At 34.5% G+C, this 20,724-nt stretch overlaps 1 protein-coding gene across 8 annotated transcripts in view; it reads right to left on the bottom strand.

Annotated features, from left to right (window-relative positions):
* Bre1 (E3 ubiquitin-protein ligase Bre1) overlaps positions 1-20,724 on the bottom strand; it is a 385,362-nt gene that overhangs the window by 327,252 nt on the left and 37,386 nt on the right. For all 8 annotated transcript variants that reach the window (XM_090413492.1, XM_090413495.1, XM_090413499.1 and 5 more), the window contains exon 3: positions 5,983-6,108. In XM_090413492.1, the coding sequence (XP_090269618.1) occupies positions 5,983-6,087 (105 nt within the window). In that variant the 5' untranslated portion in view covers positions 6,088-6,108. The remainder of the gene's footprint in view (positions 1-5,982; positions 6,109-20,724) is intronic.

Raw genomic sequence — 20,724 nt, 5'->3', positions numbered from 1 at the left:
TGGAGAGGAATTGACCTAATATCAATATCTGCAAACATTTTCTGTAAAATATGGAGTTGGTCAAGATGAGGTAAGAGATGAAGCAATTGGACGGGGAAATGAGAAGAATAACAGATATGTATGATAGAGAGAGAGAGAAAGAGAGGGAGTAAGGCTCGAATAAAATATGACAATGTGAAAGAGGTGTCCAATGATTTGAGAGTAGTTGTGTAGGTGAATTCAGTTATTAGAGGTGTAGTTAATGAGAACGTGCATAAGGTTTGCTTTCCAGGGGAGTAGATTGAGCAGAGGTGACTGAAGCACTAGATATGAGGCAGAAGCAAGCAAAAAAGATGGTAGTGGTAATAGGCACAAATGATTTGAATGACGACAAGGAAAACATAAGGATGGATATTAGGAGGCAGCTAAAAAGGTAAAAAATATCAGTGCATATGAAAGGGAGTTAGCATGTTGCCATGTATGCTAGTGATAAGTTCAGACAACGAGCGAGGATTATGAATGGAATGTTAGCAGGCTTGTGTAAAAAGAAAGGAATTCATTTTGTGAATGTGTGGAATGAATTTGAGGGATGGACAGAGCTGTATAAAAGAAATGGGCTACATTTCTTTTATACAGCTCTCTAGCTGACTGGCTGCAACAGTTTCTCTAGAGAGTTTCTCTCTAGAGAAACTATTGCAGCAAGAGAGCATGATGACTGAAGTAATGGATGATCTGAGGAAACAAGAAGTGGTAAAGGTGATGTGGATTGGGATGAAAAGGGATGTCGGGAGAAACAAAAAGGTCTGAGGAGAGGTGTAAAATCAGTGATGAAAGAGAAGTGTGGCCAAGGGATGGGAGTTTGGAGGAGTCATATATGAGGAGCTGGGTTAGTGAGACTTGTTACAGAACCAGAAATAAGCTAGTATGTTATATGTACAAATGCCAGAATTATTTGAAATAAAGGAAATGAAATTATAGCATTAATAGAATATATTTGTTCAAACTTGCTGGAATAAGTGAGACATGGTTAGACAAGGATGGCATTCAGGAATAGAGATGGATGATGTTTTTCATAGGGATAGGCAAGATAGAAGGGGGGGGGGGGTGCTGTTAATGGTAGCAGAGGAGTAATCTTCATCTAAGGTGTAGGTGAAATGAGCAAACAGTGGCAATGGTTTTGAAGCAGTATGGCGTAAGGTGGAGGTGAGCAGAATGAAATATCTAGTTGGGTGTTACTACCTGGTAATGTGGAGAGCAGTGAGAAGGAAATGTATTGGCAAATCGGTTTAGCTAATAAAAAAAGGATGATCTTTATGGGTGATTTTAATAGTAACATACACTAGAATGAAGAGGCATCATCTGTGAGAACAAAGAGAATGAGTTTTTGAGGTACCACTACCTAAGGCAATACATAAGAGAGGTACATGGGGATAAAGGTGTCTTGGATTTGATTATCTCATTAAAGGATGTTATTGTAAATGAGGTGTTAAATTACTTGGGTGGTGGCCAGCTATGCAAGGACTTCTGTAAGAAAGGGATATATGTGGAACTATAAAACTGGTGATTATAACAAGCTCAGGAGACAGATTACACTATATCATGGAACGAGGAATGGATGGAAGGGAGATCAATGCTGCTTGAGACCTGTTCAAGAACTGGTTGGCAAAGGAAATGTCAAAATGCACAAGGTGACAGATGCATTAAACAGTGCTATATTTAAATTTTGCTAAAGCCTCTGACAGATTGGCACATGACAAGCTGATAATTAAACCGGAACGGATGGGGTGGATAGTAGATTAGTGCACCGAATTAGAGATTGACAAGCCGATGGTTATCAGCAAATTATGTATGGGGAAGTGGTATCGTAGAAGAGGAACGTTACTAATGATGTGCCCCAAGGATCTGTTTAGGGGTCATTCCTAAACAGATGTTCAATTTTGATGTAAATGATATTGGGAAGGACTTGAAAGGTGATATACTATAAGTTGTTTGTTTGAAGATGATGCAAAATTGGGAAGAATTATGAGGAGTAAAACATTTTGTAGCCTTGCATGACGATTTGAATGCACTGGGTGAATTGGAATGAGTGAGATGACAGATTAATGTAGCAAAGTGTAAGTTTGTAAAATTTGGGATGCAGAGTATAAGAATGGTGAGAATATTTTAGAGGAGATGAAGAATCTAGGGGTTGATAGGAACTTGAAATTTTGAGAACATTTTGCTAAAATTGTGAGGGCAGTAGAGCAGATTAAGGCCATAATCAAATAAGCACAGGACACTGACATGTAAAAGTAAGGATATTATGATTCCATTGTGTAAGGCTTTGATCAAACCACATATGGATTACTGTTTGCCGATTTGGTCTTCTGATTTAAAAAGAATGAACAGATGTTGGAAAAGGTTCAGAGAAGATTGACCAAGGTGACTGAGGGAATGCAAATTGCAGAGCCTACTAGAAGGGGGGGGGGGGTCATGATTGTGACATAAGTTGGTAAGAGGTTATTACAGGATGTGGATGAGATTTTTCATAGAATGGGTGGAGACAGGAGAAGAACAAGGGGCCATTCCTGAAAGCAATATAAGGAGGATGTGAGCAAGATAAGGAGCAGGATTTTACTTGGAATTGTGGGTAGCAGAAATGCACCTGCCTGGAAGTGTGGTGGGTGGGAAGACAGTGAATGCATTCAAGTGATGGTATGATGAGATGTGTGTGCGATGGAGGTCCTCCCATAATAAGTAGTTTGACACTATGGGGGTCTCATGATGATAATAATATTGTAAATATTTACAATATATTTGTTTACATATATTTATAATATATATATTTGTTTACTTGCAAATAAGTAAATGCTATAAGGAATAAAAATGGTTTGCTGCTAAGTAAAGAGAATAAGATTGTTAGAAGATGGAAAGAACACTTTAATGAGATTTTAAGTGTGGAAAACAATATAACTGACATGATTAGAAGTTCAATAATGGAAGAACTTCCCATTAGCATAGATTTAATTATTACATTAGAACCAATATCTAAAATTGAAATAATTAATGTAATAGAGAAGATGAAAAGAGAAAAACATGTAGCAATGATAATACAGCAATAGGAATGCTTAAAACAACTATGGAAACTGCTTCTGTTAAATTGCAACTAATCTTTGCCAATGTGTAGAGACTGAAAAGATACCTAAACAGTGGAAAGAGACAATAACTATAATCCCAAAGAAAGATCTCACTAGATGTCAAAATTGGAGAGGAATTAGTCTGTCAATAGACTAATTTCCCTCCTATAAAAATTTTTCTTGTTAAATATTGAAAAACAGGATCAAAAGCGAAATAGAAAAGATATTACGGCTGAACAAGTTGGTTTTAGAACAGGTGGAAGTACTGTATATCATATTTTTACCTTAAGGAACATCATTGAACAAAACATAGCTCATTATACCTAAATTTTATAGATTTTGCCAAAGCATTTGACAGTATTGTTAGAGAAACATTATGGTTAATTATTAGAAGTTATGGAATTCCTGACAACTGTGTGAGAATAATCAAAAGGAAATAAAAGTAATGCTATTTCACAGCAAACACCAGAATGGTTTCAGATTAAGGACTGAGATGAGACAAGGTTGTGTAATGTCTGGATTACATAACCTTGTTGTGTAATCCAGACATTACTGTTTTACTGTTTAAATTAGTCATTGATTCGATTATGAGAAAAGTTGTTACAGGTGTAGGAAGAGGAATTAAATGGAATCCTATGTCACAGTTGGAAGATCTAGCTTATGAAGATGACAATCTTGATATCATCAAAATATGCTGATATATATATAAGCAAAATTGGAAGCCTTGTATAATATAGCTGAAAAAGATTGGTCTTAAATAAGACTAAAACAAAAGTTCTTAAACTGAACAGAAAATACCACAAGGAAATTAAAATTAATTAAGATGCAGCAGAAGTTAAGAGTTTTACATATTCGAGAGCAAATGTAGATACGGAAGATGGAACTAACAGTGATATAATGCAAAGATTGACAAAAGCAAATACTGCTTTCAGAGAATTAAATAATATATGGAAATCACAAAGTATTACAATAAAACCAAAATAAAGATATCCACTAGCAATGTTAAGGCTGTATTATTATATGGCTCACAGATGTAAAAAATTACAAAAAAAAAAAAAAGAAAAAGAAAAAAGAAAAAAAAGGAAGCCAAATTAAATAGTTTTCAAACAAAATGCCTAAATAAAATATTGAGAATATTTTGGCTCCAATGAATAACAAACAATTACTTATATAAACTGAGTGATCAAAAAAAAAGCATCACCACTGAAATAAAAACATGCAGATGAAAATGGGAAAATGGATTGGACATATTGAGAATGGACAGCAGAGAGATTCTAAGAGTAGTTGACATGGATTAAGGAAGGCCTAAATTAACTTGGCAGAGAATGACTGGAGAGAAGCTGAATTGGTGACATAAGACATATCTGGAGAAAAATGGATCTTGGCCATATATGACATGAGGCATGGAAAGAATAAGCAAGCAAACACACAAAAGACTTCTTACAAGGAGTTGCTCCCATGAGAGATTGAAAATAATACTAATTTATATTACTGATAAATACAGGTATTCCTTGCTTAACGCAGTTTTGCTTAACACGGTGAAATTAATTGCAGCAATCCCTTGATATACGTGGCAAGAGTTTTGATTAACAAGCCTTTAACCCTGCGGAGCTTGCAGCTGATCTGACAGATCCATGCAAAATGTTTAATATAAATATTCTTACACAATTCAGTGTATAGCTTGAAGGTCATGAGTAGCTGTGCATTCATATGTTACGAGTGATATTCCGCACTGTTTTTTGCTGTCAGTTTGATTTGTGATATTTGACAATAAATTGTATCTGAGAGACACCGCGACCTCTGATGTCAGTATAATATGGTTTAGTTGTTGTTTTTTATTTTTTGTTCAATAATTCTAGATTGTAACTGAAAATAAATAAACCATTATGTATTACTGAAATAGAGAGCCAAAGGCTTATTTATTCTAGGAGATGTGCTTTACATTTTTTGAAAATACTAAGTGATCTGGAGCTTACTTCACCTTTACTACGAGTTGCCCACAAGGTTGCTTATGCTTGCATCTGCTGAAACTTTTAGTTTCTATATATTCAGCACAAACTCTTGTAGTTTCTATATTCAGCTATGAAATAATGTTGAATTCAATATCCACTTAATTTGTACCATCATGTATTATATTTGCAGTGTTTTTTCTTTGTGTTTTATTGCTTTTTTGCCGACATCTGGAGTCATTTTGCTTGTTATCGTAGAATTAACATGCCAATAAGAAAAAAACTAAAACTGTTGAAATGACTCTTGATAACTTCTTTTGATAAAAAAAATTGCAGTAAATAATGTAGGTACAAGTATTTATTAAACATTTACTTTGCATTCATTTTTTTATCTTTCCTAAAAGAGTACCATATAAAACGAATTATTAATACAGTAATCGATCAAGGACGAATTGTAATTTTTATCATTGATTATTAGATTTCATTAACGCGATTTTGATATACGCAGTAACATCGAGGGATTAATTAACCACGTTAATCGAGTGATACTTGTACAATAAATGGCAGAAATTCAAAGTGAATATTCATTTGAAAATGTGGACATAGTACCATGGCAACATATCAGCAATTATTTGTTTTTGGTCTACTCAAAGACAAAAAGAAGGCTTTATTCTTCATAAATCTGACATTTAATAGAGAAATTCCTCTACAATTTTCAGTTTTATTACTGTCTGTGGATAGATACAATATGGGATGTACTTCAACCACCAAAGAACCAAAAAAAAAAAAAAAAAAAAAAAAAGGATGGTTAATCCCATGGAGAAGCGATTAACCATCCTATTATTATCAAAATTATCCTGAAGCCAAGTTGCAGTAGGATAGGATATATATAATATAAAATAAAGCTGATAAAGTAAAAAAAATAAAATATTACTTACCAATGTTGAAACAGAACCTACATTGCAGGGTTCAAAATGAACTTTTTTTGCAGGATTCTGAGTAGAAGTTGGAGACTCCTGTGGAGCTGGTCTCTTAGAGGCCATCGTTCCTAGGAATCTAAATCTCTAGAAAAACACAGAAAAAACTAATTATATTCAAAACATAATAATTTATAGTACTGCATGAAATGCTAATATCTCATACCTGAAAACATATTATGGTGATTTCAAACACAAAGGCTAGAAAGAAAGAAGAAACTAGTTAAAATTACATTTTTAAAGTGAATTCCACCAATAAAGAGTTGCAAGCTTATAGTGCACCTGTGTGTGTGTGTGTGTGTGAGAGTGAGTTGGCTGTGGGTTAGCTAATCCAGAAACAATGCTCTACAAATCAAATATGGACTAAAGCTTCTATTACAAAGATGAAATGCAATGAAAGTTATACATAGGAACTTCCTCTATTATATAGATTCAATTAATGTAGTCATGCAGTCTCTACTTCATATATGGTACGAATGGATTTCAGCCTATTATTACCATACGACAGCCTGCTCTGTTTCCCCAAAAAAATAGTAATTCCCTTCTACAAACATTCAGGGATTGGGGAAAGGGGGATTTGCAGAATTCCTTTTTCTTGTGATCTTCCCTACATAAACTTGCAGAAGTTTTGAAATAAGAACATTTTGAAAATGTGGTTTATAACAGAGGAAAAAATCAAAGCTGCTTTTCTACTTTTCAAACACATCATAATATGCAAGGGAGAAAGCAGCCTCTATACCATATCTGATAGGAAACTTTCTTGCTCATATGAATGAATCTAGTACTGTCATTCATTAACATGATTCTTAACAAAAATCAAAAATTTATCCTAAATAATACTTGAGAATCATTGATTAGATTACTGGTTAATGATGACTTCAACTTTTCAGCTAATCCTCCTCATACAATGCTAGAAAACATATAATACACACTGTACCTCACTGGCTCCTTGTGCTTCGATTGCTAACATTATATAATGTATCATCTCAGTTGGGTTTTTTTTTTTTATAATTATTTTTATTTCTCTCACCATCTTTATGATTTATCCTGAAGAAGCCACTTCCCACTGAGTGAACAAGTCAGTACCTCATGCTTTTTTTATTTATTAACGTTAAATTAAAACCTAATTCTCATAATAACTACTAAGTGGTTGTAAAGTTTAGTTTCTCAAAAATCTTGAAATGCATTACAATATATCAAATAAAGTTTTTCTGCTTGTTACAAAGTAAATTATACAAGACAAGGAATTATATTATTGTTTAAATCCTTTATCCAATCATAAGCAAACTGTGAAGTATATGAATTTCATTTAGATATACATTTTATGTTTTAATTTTAATAAATTGGCTGACTTCAATATTAAGTAATGTCATTTAAAAAGGAAAGACATAATTAAAATATCAAGTTTTAATTAATTGTGAATTTTATCATTATAATTAAATTCAGTTGTCTTTGTCTCTAATGAACAAAAACAAAACAAAAAAAAATTATGTTAATAAAGTCATCTTATAGCATTTCAAGTTATTAAATTAAGAATATAATGAAAGCAATTCAAAAACAGAAAAGAAAAGTAAACAAGATCATAATTGTAGTAGGTACTAATGACTTAACTAGCAATAAATTCGGTATGAGAGAGGCCATGAAAGGGTGGTTGGAACAAGCGAGAGTGAAGAGTGAGAAAGTGAAAATCATCCGTATATTACCTCGACATGATAAAAATGAATTAATAAGAGCTATGATGGCAAGTGATGCGTAGGCTGTGTAGAAGGAATGGATGCAAGTTTTTGGAAGTGTGGAGTGAGTTTCAGGGAAGATTAGATTTGCATAAGAGGGACGGCCCACACCTGAATGCATCTGGTATCAGCAGTCTTGAAAAACTAATAACTGTATGAGACATAACACAGAGTCAAGGAAACTAAATTATAAAGGGAGGAATGGTGAGAATATGAGTGTAAGAACGACAATGTTATATAACTGCATTAATGATGGGAAAGTGTTTATCATGGAAATGATTATGAGGAGAGAAAAAGATTTCTCTCCTTGTAATCAGAGAATGAGAGAATGATAAGGCACTAGAGCAGAATAGAGATCTGCAGGTTCCAACTGTGTCATGCAGACTGCAGACAAGAATATACAAAAGAACATGCAGGTAGATTATTACATCTATACACGAATGCTAGGAGTATCAGAAACAAAGGGATACAGCTTGTTGCCTTGGTCAATGTTGAGACCTCAGATTGTATGCATTAGTGAGACCTGGCTGTCCGATTCAGACATACTAAGTGGCATGAATCGTAAAGGGTACAGCATTTTAAGGAAGGATAGAGAGGATAGGAGAGAAAGGTGTGCTGCTAATAATATCAGATGACTTGAATCCAATTAGAGTTGAGACCTATGATTGTAGTACTACTACTACTAACAGTATTTCATGTAGCAGTGAGTTTGAAGCCATCTGGTGTGAGGTGGAATCTAACGAGATCAATTACATGGTGAGGTATTGTTACAGATCTGGTGGATCGGTTGCTAGTGATGAAGAAATGCATCACCAAATAGAAAAGATGAGTGTGAAAAGAGTAATCATAATGGGAGACTTTAATTATCCAAATACTGATTGGATAGCAATAGAATCTCATGAGAAGAATGAAAATGAATTTAATGAGCTGTTGCAGAACAACTTCCTCAAGCAACATGTGACAAAAGGAAATCGAGGTAAAAGAGTGTTAGATTTGATTATAGTGTCAGAGGGTGTTTCAGTTAAAGACATAACTATTCTGCTTACGGTTGGTGTGGTGACAGTCATCATGCGGTACTCACTTGGGAAGTGACTAAGTTTATGTTCCATTCAGAAAAGGTTACATGCTGAACTACAAAGCAGGAAATTATGACCAACTGAGGAATACACTGAGTTCAGTGGAATGGGATCAGTTGCTGGATGGGAAAAACATCAACAGTGCATGGAAAGCATTTAAACAATACTTAAATGATGCAATATCAGAATGTGTCCTGAGAGTTTGAAGAATAAATAGGATAGGAGTCAAATGGATGTGTAATTTTTTAAGCAAGAGATTTGTAAGAAAAGAATGATGTGGAAGGAATACCATGTGCATAAGGATGATGTCTATTATGAAAATTATAAGCTGCAGGATAGAATAGTCACAATTGTTGTACAGAAAGCAAAGTGTGAGCATGAAAAGAAACTGGCTCTGCATGCTAAAGACAACCCACAAGAATTCCATCGATATGCTGCAAGTAAAAGAAAGATTGAACATGAAAGAATAACTCTTCAAAATGCAGGTGGCATGAGGGTAACAGATGTAGAAGTTGTTCAACTAATGAGTGCCCATTTTGTTAAAAGCTACCAACCTGGTGTGTGCAACATTTGCTATACGCAACATTGAGCTCACTGCTACCTCTTTACTGGATGAAGAAACTCAGGTGTATGAAGATGAGGTATTAGAGCTGTTGCAGAAACTGAATAAGAATTCGGCAATAAGGACTAATTGGATATCAGCACATGTGCTAAAAGAGTGTTCAGCTGAACTGGCTATGAGTCTCAGAACAGGGAAGATTCTGGAAAAAATGGAAAGAATGTATGGTAATTCCATTGCACAAGGATGGTGCAAAGACCAATATCCAAATATCAACCAATTAGTATCTCAAGAGTGGTGGTGAAGAATTTGGAAAAATTGGTTAGGGCTCTCATTCAGAAATGGGTCGACAGTGAATCTCTACTTTGCAATGAGCAACATGGGTTTACTAAGGGAAAGTCATGTTTTAGCAACTTGTTCACATTCTATAACAAATGTTACCATTAAACTAGACAAGGGGAATGGATGCACCATGATACTTTTGGATTTTGCAAAGGTTTTTGACAGATTACAGCATGGTAGACTGTTGCATAAATTGGAGAATATGGGATTGGATTATAGAATAGTAGCAAGGATAAGAGGATGGCTGACTGACAGATATCAAAAAGTGGTATAAGAGGCATGTGAGCCTGAAAGATTTAAGGTAACCAGTGATGTACCACAAGGATCAGTGCTTGGTCCACTGTTATTCAATCTGTACATTAATGATATTGGGAAGTATTTGACAAGCGACATATAGACATTTGCTGATGATGCAAAGATAGGTAAAGTAACCAGGAATGCTGCTGATATGCAGAATGATTTGAATAGGCTGGAATTGTGGACAAGGATGTCAGTAAATGTAGTCATTCAATTTGGAATGATTAGATATCCAATGTTAAATTATATAGGTGGGATTATGCTAGAAGAAACTGATCAGGCTAGGGCTCTTGGAGTTAGCAGATAAGAAGTTGAAGTTCAGGGGACATGTAGCAAGGATTACAAATACAACTCAAAAGATAATTGCAATGCTGAAACAAACATTCACATGTAAAGATAAGCATGTCATTTTGTCTTTTTACAAGGGCTTTATAAGATCTCGCTTGGATTATTGTGTGCAAGTCTGGTCTCCTGGTTTCTGTTGTGATTCTGATAGTGGAGAAAGTGTTAATGGAGATAGTGGTGCAAAGGAAAGTATTAAAAATAATATCGGGATTGTTGGAAGTTTTTCCAATTGGTTATACTATAAACTAAAGATACCAAGAAATTATATACTTGGTTTAATCCTTTATCCAAATATAAGCAAACATAGTTGCGCCTGAAGTATTTTCAGGACTGGGGCAGTTCGTAAATAGAAGCTAATGACTTCACATCACTCCTTAGTATCCCATAATGCAAAGCATATATCCTTATATCATATACATATCCTTGTATACGAATATATGACTTCTGCATTACTTCAACCTTGGTATCACCTCTGCATTTGGCTCCCACTGATGAGACCTCAATAAAGATTAAATTCAGTCTGGGTAGTGACCCTTCCCAAAATGCATAGCATTATACATGTCCACAAGAATATGTGCTTTGCATTATGGGGAACTAGGGCAAGTGATGTGAAGTCATTAGCTTCTATATACGAGTTGCCCAAGTCCTGAAAATACTTCAAATGAAAACTTTGTTTGCTTACTTGTTAAACCAAGTATTTTCTTGGTATCTTTATATGATATCAGGATTTTGGAATACTGATTATGAAGACAAACTGAGAATTTGTAGACTGCAGAAACAAGCAAACAGAAAAAAAAAAGAGGGGGGGGGAGAAGGAAGGATATGATTGAGACTTACAAACTTCTGAAAGGGTCATACAGAATTTCAGCTGATGGAATTTTTCACTTTATGGAGGGTGGAGAAAGAACAAGAGGGCATCCTTGGAAGCTGAGAATGAATGCCATTATGAAGTGGATGAGGGCTACATTTTTCTCTCATAGAGTGGTGCATGACTGGAATAGATTGCCATTGGATGTTGTGAGTACAAGCAGTGTGAATGAAATCAAGAATAAGTATGATAGCTGGTGCAAGTATTATGTGGCTGCCCTCGAGTACCTGACTCCCTGGAGCTCTCTCTTAATAATAATAATAATAATAAAAAAACAATTTATACCTCGAATTTATGTTATGAAGTATTGCCAAACTTCAACAAATGTTTGTAACGGCAATGGAGAGTGAAAACATGGGGTTTAACAGTTTACAAATTTTAAGAATTTCGCTGATTTCAGCCAGCAGATAAAGAATCTAGCATTTTTTTTAATGCAATACTTGCAATCTTTATGAAAAAAGTGCAATATTTTTCTTGATTTTTATGCTGTATTGTTTTTGCAAATATGATATTCTCTGCAAAATTAAACGATACTTTTATTATATCAAAATGGAGGATATCATGGTTCCATCTATATTTTATAGCTAAAATGTAGAATGCAAGTGAAGTTTGGAAAATTTACTAGAGATTTTATGGAACAAGACTGGAATCAGAGTTGCCATGGCTCGCACGATTAACAATAATGTGCATTGATCAACTAGTCTGACAATGGTTTCGAACTGGTGGAGCTCATTTAATTGACCGAGTTCAAAAAACTTGAAGCTGCTGAAATTAAAATTTCTTCAGTGTCATAACTAAGTTATGTCAGAAAATTAAATTCATCAAGTGATCTCTAGGTGGGTGCATAATAAAATATCGAACTAAAGAGCTGAGAAGCCTATACTTGTTTTATCTAAGATATCGTAATAGAGAATATTACAGATCCACCCATATTTTAAAGCAAAATACGGAAACAAACTAAAGTAAGAAATAGAGAAAAAATGTCTTACTTTTGGAAATTGAATAGAAAGTTTATGAGAAGATTATGTTCTTAAAAATTCTTGTAAATGTTCAAACCGCTTTAAGTTTCTTTCTACATTTGGCTATAAATATGGATGGATCCCTAATATCTTGCATTTTGATATCTTACTTATTTCAAATTGAACCTTGTGAGTTTTATACCTTATTATTTGTCAGTTATTATATTTAGGGAAAGCAAAATTTTATCTTCTGTTTTTATTATTATTAAGAGAGACCTCCAGGGAGTCAGGAACTCATCAAGGGAAGCCATACTATTTGCACCCACTGTCACACCTGTTCTTTAATTCATTCACACTACTTGCTCGCACAACATCCATAAGCAATTCCAATCACACACCAATCTATGAGAGAAAAATCTAGCCCTCACCCACTTCGTGACAGCATTCATTCCCAACTTACAAGGATGACCTCGCGTCCTTTCCCCACCCTCCATAAAATAAAAAATTCTATCTACTGAAATTCTGTATAACCCTTTCAGAAGTTTGCAAGTCTCAATCATATTACCCCTCTTTCTCCTGTTTACTAGTCTACAGACTACCAATTCTCAATCTATCTTCATAATCAGTATTCCGCAATCCTGATATCATTTTTGATACCCTCTCTCTTTCTCTACTGTATCAGAATCACCAAGAGACCAGACCTGCATACAATAGTCCAAGTGAAGTCTTATCAAGGCCTTGTAAAGAGGCAAAATGATTTTATCTTTATATGTCAAAGTTCTTTTCAGCATTGCAATTATTCTCTGAGTTGTATTTACAAGTTTTCCTATATGACCCTTTAACTTCAACTTTCTGTCTACTAAAACTCCAAGATCCCTAGCCTGATAAGTTTCTTCTAGCATAATCCCACCAATATAATATGACATTGCACATATAATCACACCAAAGTGCATGACCGTTCATTTATTAACATTGAACTGACAGCCATTTTTCACATGCCAACAATTCCAGCCTATTCAAATCATTCTGCAAGTACTGCATATCAGCAAAAAAGCTGTATGTTAAATTGTCAGATCCTTCCTAATGCCATTAATGTACAGATTGAATAACAATGGACCAAGGACTGATCCTTGAGGAACACCACTGGTTACCTTGAATCTTGCAGATTTACCCCTCCCCCATATACAACTTTCTGATATCTGTTAGTCAGCCATCCTCTTATCCATGCTAATAGTTTATAATCCAATCCATATTCTCCAATTTATGCAACAGTCTTCCATGCTATATTCTGTCAAAAGTCTTAGCAAAATCCAAAAGTACTGTGGTGTATCTGTTCCCCTTATTCTAACTCAGTGGTAACATTATTATAGAATGTGAGCATGTTGCTAAAATATGACCTTCAATTAGTAAACCCATGCTGTTCATTGCAAAGTAGAGATTCTCTGTCAACCCATTTCTGAATGCGAGCTCCTAACCAATTTTTCCAAAATCTTCACCACTCCTGAGATACTAATTGGTTGATAATTGGATACACTGGTCTTTGTACCACCCTCGTGCAATCAGATTACCATATGTTCTTTCTGCTACTGTGGAATCTTCCCTATTCTGACACTCAAATTATATAGCCAGGTCTAAGGAACAGCTAGTTTAGCTGAACACTCTTTTAGCATCCGTGCTGATATCCCATCAGTACTATTGCAGAATTCTTAGTCAGTTTGTGCAACAGCTCTAGTACATTCTCCTCATACAGTGAAGATGTAGTGGCAAGTTCAATGTTGCACATACCAGATTGATATCTTTTAGCAAAATGGATACTTCAGGTTATATTTATCATAACTGACATCATCCTTATGCACATGGTATTCCTTCCACATCATTTTTTTCCTTAGGAATCTGCTGCTTAATTAGATTACACATTCATTTCACTCCTACTCTATTTATTCTTTGAATCTAGGGACATATTCTGATATCGCAAAACACTGTTGATATCCTTCCTATCCAACACTGATACCATGCTGCAGAAACCAGCATACTCATCAGGTGGTCATAATTTCCTGCTTGTAGTTCAGCATGTAACCTTTTCTGAGTAGAACATTCATAAACTTAGCCACTTCTCAAGTGAGTAATGCATGATCATTGTCACCAACCAGAGGTAGCATAGTTATGTTCTTTAACTGAAAACCCCCCTCTGATACTATAATTAGATTAACACTCTTTGACTACAAGTCAGCCTTCTTATCCATGCTAATAGTTTATTATTCAATCCCATATTCTCCAATTTATGCAACTCTCAGGATCAGATTAGATTTTCACTTAAGGCAAAAATAGTTGAGAAATCACGGGAATATAACAAGGATCTGTATTTAAGTTTTATAGATTTGAAAAAGACATATGATCAGGTGTCAAGAGAAAAGCTATTCAAAATGCTACAGTTATATGGTGTAAATGGGACATTTTAAAGAGCAATAAATTGTCTATATTTGAGTTGTAAGTCAGCAGTTAGAATTGAAGGAGATACAGGAAGATGGTTTGATGTAAAATCAGGTGTGAGACAAGGGTGCACATTATCTCCACTGTTATTCATCATCTACAAGAATCACATTATGAAGGAAAGTGTCATTAAACCTGATATCAAAATTGGAGATGTTAATCTCAGCTGTTTACCATATGCAGCAGATGATGTTATACATCTAAACAAATCCATTACAAGTCTATAGGATTCCCTGACTAAACTGAATAACTACTGTAATAAATTTGTTATGAAAATTAGCAATATAAAGACCAAGACAATGAAAATAGGTTAAAATCATTGAAAAGATGAATTGCATACTGAATGGAGAACCTATAGAATAAGTAAAACATTTCAGCTATTTAGACACAATTTTTAATGAAGATGGCAAATTAAATATGGAAATAAACATCAGAATTAGCAAAGCTGGTCGGTAGACGTGAAATGAAGACATTTATATGGAATAAGAGTGAAACTAATCAAGACATTAAACTTGCTTTATAGAAGATAGTGTTTGAATCAATTTTAACTTAGCTAGGTTTGAAATAAAACTTTCATCAAATGTTGGAGACCAAAGATATGAGAGTTCTGAGAAAGATTAGGAGAATCAACAGATCATCTATAGCAGTATCATGTTAAAAAGGAAAATATTAAGAAAGAACTTGACACTGTTAGCATTCATGAGCTAGCAGAGCTAATCTCAGGTGGAAATGGTCACTTTCACAGAATGGAGGGAAGGAAGGTTAGCAAAAACAAGTGTTCTTTGCCAGGATGGCAAGAAAAAGACCTAGAAGAAACTAAACTACATTAATTTATACAGTAAGAAGTGCCTTATAAAACAGAAATATAAGATTTGATAATATTGGAGTTTGAAGATAACAGATAAATCTGGAGGAAAATTGTTGATAGGAAGTAATGGTGTAGCTTTTTCATGTAACACTAATTATTACATCATGTATGTCCACCCTCAGGGTACATGTCAGGAATTTGATGATGTGGATGATCCCATGCTTTTTAATTCAACTTTCCATGAATCTTTGCTGAAATAAAGGTTTTCATCACTCATGCTTTTCTAAATCCCTAATCAGTATCAAGCCTTGATTCTCCAACAATTATCAAAAATTCCACATATCACCAGAACTCAGCCTACAACTTCCACAATGGTTGCAAAAAAAGAAATAATCTACTCTGAAAGTGCCAAATGAAAAAACTAATCTGTTACTTAAATAGCAGTTCAGCCTTTTGGACCTTACCGAGGGTGCAAATTTTTCTTTCCTATCCTTCTCTTGCATCCAAATGGTATCACCTAAACATATAGCTGTTCTCCTCAAACTCCTGCAGTGAGTTAGTAATGACAATCACTTAACACTTTCACCAGGAAAGGAACAGCTCATCTCATGCCTCCTCTGATCTTTTATGAGAAACATAAGAAGAAGAATCTTAAGTCTTCTTGTCCTGATTACTGATTTGACACCCATCCTGCATCTCTCCAGATTTTCATAATTGTCCAGCATATAATACCCTACAGCACTGACAAAAGATTTATATTCAGTTTATCCTCCAATCCTCCCTTCAGAAATCAAACAATCTCTTCATTACCTTCATCTCAGTTCTCTCAAAAATAATGGAGAATATAATAAATTTTGGTTAGCATAGCTTAATGGGATATAGATTATTCCAACATTACCAATCAGCAAAACTAATACATCTACTACTTTAGAATTTACTACACACGGTTTTTGAAAGCTATATTAATAGGAAGATGCACCTGAATATCCCTGAAAGGAAAGATAATTATCAATTTGTAGGAACTTTTGAATTAATGAAAAGATTGTTTGGCATCATAGTGAAGCTAAAAATCAATACAAAAATGAAAACAACACATAAATTAAAAGAGAATGGGTTTATTTGATTCTTGAATTTGGAAGTCACTGATTAAATTGCTTCACAAGCTGACTTCAATCTTTGAGCTAACTATCTCCAAACATTGCTAGAAAATGGATGAACTTGTGCTACATTTCACTGATCTAATTTTTTGATTGTTTATACTAAGGTTTTTCTCAGCTTTTTACATTAATTTATATTTGCACTTGTCATCTATTGTTGATTTTTTATGCTCAATAAAACACAAGTCAATAGTGGTGGGGGTTTGTCTATTGTTATTCTTTGTATATGTTTTCTGTTTTAGGAACAGCTCTAAATAAACTAAATAAACCCAGTCTCTTTTAATGAGTATCAGTGGCCATAAAGTCTCCTTTCAACATAATACAGAAAGTGAAGACACAAACATATGAAGGAACGAAAATAAGTTAGAAACATATGATATCAAAAATATTAATGTAATCCAATTACACATTAAATTTTGAAATAAATGTGAATATGAAAATATATAAAAAAAATAAGATAGTAACAAAAAACTTGCAGTATACAAGACAAGATAGTGAGACTTGGGAGAATAAAACATGGACAGAGGTGTCCTACAGCAATACAATTAGTTGAAAAATAAACTAGTAAATAATATGTATACACAAAAGTGAAGTTAAGCAATGCAGTATCTACATATAAACAAAATTATTGCAGAGGTTACAGCAGTACATAAATAGACAACAGTACAAGTTAATAAACAAAATGCATGTACAAAATCAAGCCAAGGAATGCAGTATCTACATATACATAAGATTACAACAAATGTTATTACAGTAATACATAAAGAGTCAAAAAGGAATTATTATACAATATGTATGCATAAAAATTAAGTTTAGCAGTGTGGTATTTACATATTAACAAAATTACAAGTTCACAAATATACAAGATCAAAAGCTATAACAATTGGTCAAAAATTAGACTAATGAATAATATATATGTACAAAAGTTAAGTTAAGCAATATAGTATTTACATATAAACATAATTACAGTCAAATGTGTTTGTACAAATTAATTATTTGTAAAAAAATTAAAAACATCATGCAATCTGCCTGAAGCTGTAGTATCTGCATGAGTGTATATGGCTTGGCTAGATAGGAAAAACTGGCACTCCACCAGAATATGACAAATAGTGAGACGTGTATTGCATTTTTCACACATGGAAGGGTCATCAGAAAACAAGAATGTGTAAGATGACTGCGACCTATGTGCAGCCTAGCAAGAACAACTTCCTCTCTTCTCTTTATACGATGACTAGAATGCCAATGCTTAATTTCAAGTTTCATGTCATATAATTTGTTTATCAATGCTTCCTGCCATGATGACTCCCACTGAGCAATTAGCTTTGATCTTATAAACTGTCTGTGGTCTGTATGTGGTACTGTCAAACAGCAAGTACGAGCTGATTTAGCAGCTTCATCTGTAGCCTCATTTCCCTTAATTCCAATGTGGCTGAGAATCCAGCACAACTGAACATCAAAATTAAGGATTTTCATTTTGTAAAACAGGTGCAACACCCCATAAAGCACTGGATATGGATTATACATAGGAGAGGAGACAGCCTGTAAAAAGTTCAATGAGCTGCATAAATTATACACTTTTGGTAGCAGTTTTCTTTTATATGTGCAAGTGCAAGCTGAATGGCATGTAACTCTGCTGTATAACTGCTGCAATCAGGTGGGACCTGGTTGGAGATAATGTCAGAAAACACAGCAGCACAGCGAACAGAGGTATTAGTTCTTGAACCATCAGTATAGATGGGCAAGGAATCAGAGTGTGCTGCTTTGTGTGCATTAAACAATTGCAGGTAAACAGATGATGGAGTATGAGACTTCTGTAGCTGACAAAGTGAAAGGTTTCAGGATGGAGCACAAACCTGCCATGTTTAATGTAGACAATGTTGTCAACATTCATACCAATGGCTTGCACAGTCTCTTCAACACACATACCAAAAGGACGTAAGTATGAGGTGTGAGATACTGAGCTTCCCAATGCAAAGAAAAGAACTAGTCCATGTAGGATGATCTGGGAGAGACTTTATCTTTAGGATATAATTAAGAGACAACTGTCTCCGTCAAAATGATAGAGCCAGTTCATTTGCTTCAACATAAAGACTTTGAGTAGGTGATGTGTGAATGGCACCAGCAGTTATCTGTATATCCTGATGATGGATGGAATCCAACTATCACAGGTTACTCTGTCTTGCAGAACCATAGACTTGAGACCCATAATCTAGCTTTGAACATATAAGCGCAGGATAAAGATGGAACAATAAAGCTCGATCAGTATCCCACTCAGTAGAGGATAGAGTGCGAAGGAGGTTCAATGCTCTCTTGCACTTTTCTCTCAGTTGACGAATCTATGCTAGAAATGTAAGTTTTCTGTCAAAAACGAGAACCCAAGAACTTGGCTTCTGTAGCTACGGTAATAACAGTGTGTCCCATTCTTTATTCAGGATGTGCATTTTCGAAAGAAGTGTACACAGACATTTTTTTTTGTTGAAAACCTAAAAAGAGCCCACAGAGAAACATGATCAATTGCTTGCTGAAGTTGTCTTTCAATTACCTTCATGTTACGAGAGCGACAGTAAATTGTGAAGTCATCAACATATAGAGCATTGCCTACAGTGGGAGGAAGCTGTTCAGTGATTAAGTTAATTTCAATGGCAAAAAAAAAAAAAAAAAAAAAAAAAAAGTGTCACACCTAAGACAGAGCCTTGAGAAACAACCTGTTCCTGATGATATGGTTGAGATAGCATACTTCCCACTCTGACTTGGAAAGTTCACCTGGACAGAAAGTTTTTAATAAATACAGGCAGGTACTCTTTAAGACCCAGGTTATAGAGATCTTTTAATATGCCATATCTCCAGGCTGTGTCATAAGCTTTTTCCATGTCAAAGAAAAATGAAACAAGGTGTTCTTGCTTCAGAAATGCATCTTTCATACAAGTTTCTAAAAGAATGAAATGGTCTAAAGTTAAACAATGTCTACGGAACCCACATTGTGTATTGGAGAGAAGATTGTTGCCTCCTAAATACTAGAAGTCTGGCATTAACCATTTTCTCTAGTATCTTACAAAGGCAGCTGGTCAGAGCAATGGGTCGATAATTATTTGCTTGTGTTGGATCTTTTACTGGTTTTTGGAAAAAATTTTGCCAGAAGCTGTTGCTGAGATTCTGGCAAAATTTTCTTCCAAAGTGTATGCAATAGCTTTGGGATTAGCAATAATGCTTTCATTATGGTCTAAGGTAGACAAACAATGTGTTCTATATCTGCCATTCATTTTCCGGATTTTATCCCATACAATTTTTGGACTGGTCATTTGATTAACTGATGTAGTTATTATATGACTCTGACATCTCAGAATGATATATGCACATAAACACAAGAAAGATATTTAATTAACCAAATATTTCGGTCTGGAAATAGCAGACCATCTTCAGTGGTATTACAAGAACAGTTTTAAAAAATACAAGCTAGAATATTAACAATAGATCATTAAAAATAGAACACGCTGCATGATGTTATATCACTAAGTATTAAGTATAAAATGGAATATTTTGAAGTAGAGACATGATTGAAAAAAAAAAAACAATCATGTCTCTACTTCAAAGAGACATCTTGATTAGACTTTCCCAGATTTTTGATATAGATATACAGTCATTACGATTCAGGTTTCAGGTTGGGACGATGAAGCAAGGCCTCCATGCTTTCTTTGAACAAGCGTTCGAACCTATAACGGGATCTATGTAAGAGGCGAGTCCTGGACCAAAAGATGCTGTGGTCAGTTTCAATCCCATGTTGAGCCAATCCAGACTTTTCAGGTTTGTTGTGAAGAATGGAGGATTGATGTTCTTGGATTCTTTTTTCAAGAGAACGTCCAGTCTGTCCAAAATAGGAGAGATCACAGTTGCAAGGAATTTGATAAACTTCAGGAAGAGATAAAAGTTGAACGTTTGTCTTTAGGAGAAGGAAAATGAGAAGACAATTTGTTAATAGGTGAATACGTAGTTGTTAAATCATATTTCTTTAAAATTCTTGCGATAGGTTCTGAAATACCGGAGATATAAGGAATAGGCACTCGACGTATTG

Source organism: Typopeltis vanoorti, chromosome 24 (genome assembly GCF_054136105.1).
Source record: "Typopeltis vanoorti isolate ZY-2024b chromosome 24, IOZ_Tvanoo_1.0, whole genome shotgun sequence".
Classification (NCBI taxonomy): domain Eukaryota; kingdom Metazoa; phylum Arthropoda; class Arachnida; order Uropygi; family Thelyphonidae; genus Typopeltis; species Typopeltis vanoorti.
Note: the sequence above shows the minus strand (reverse complement) of the source record. Positions and strands in the feature narration are given on the sequence as shown.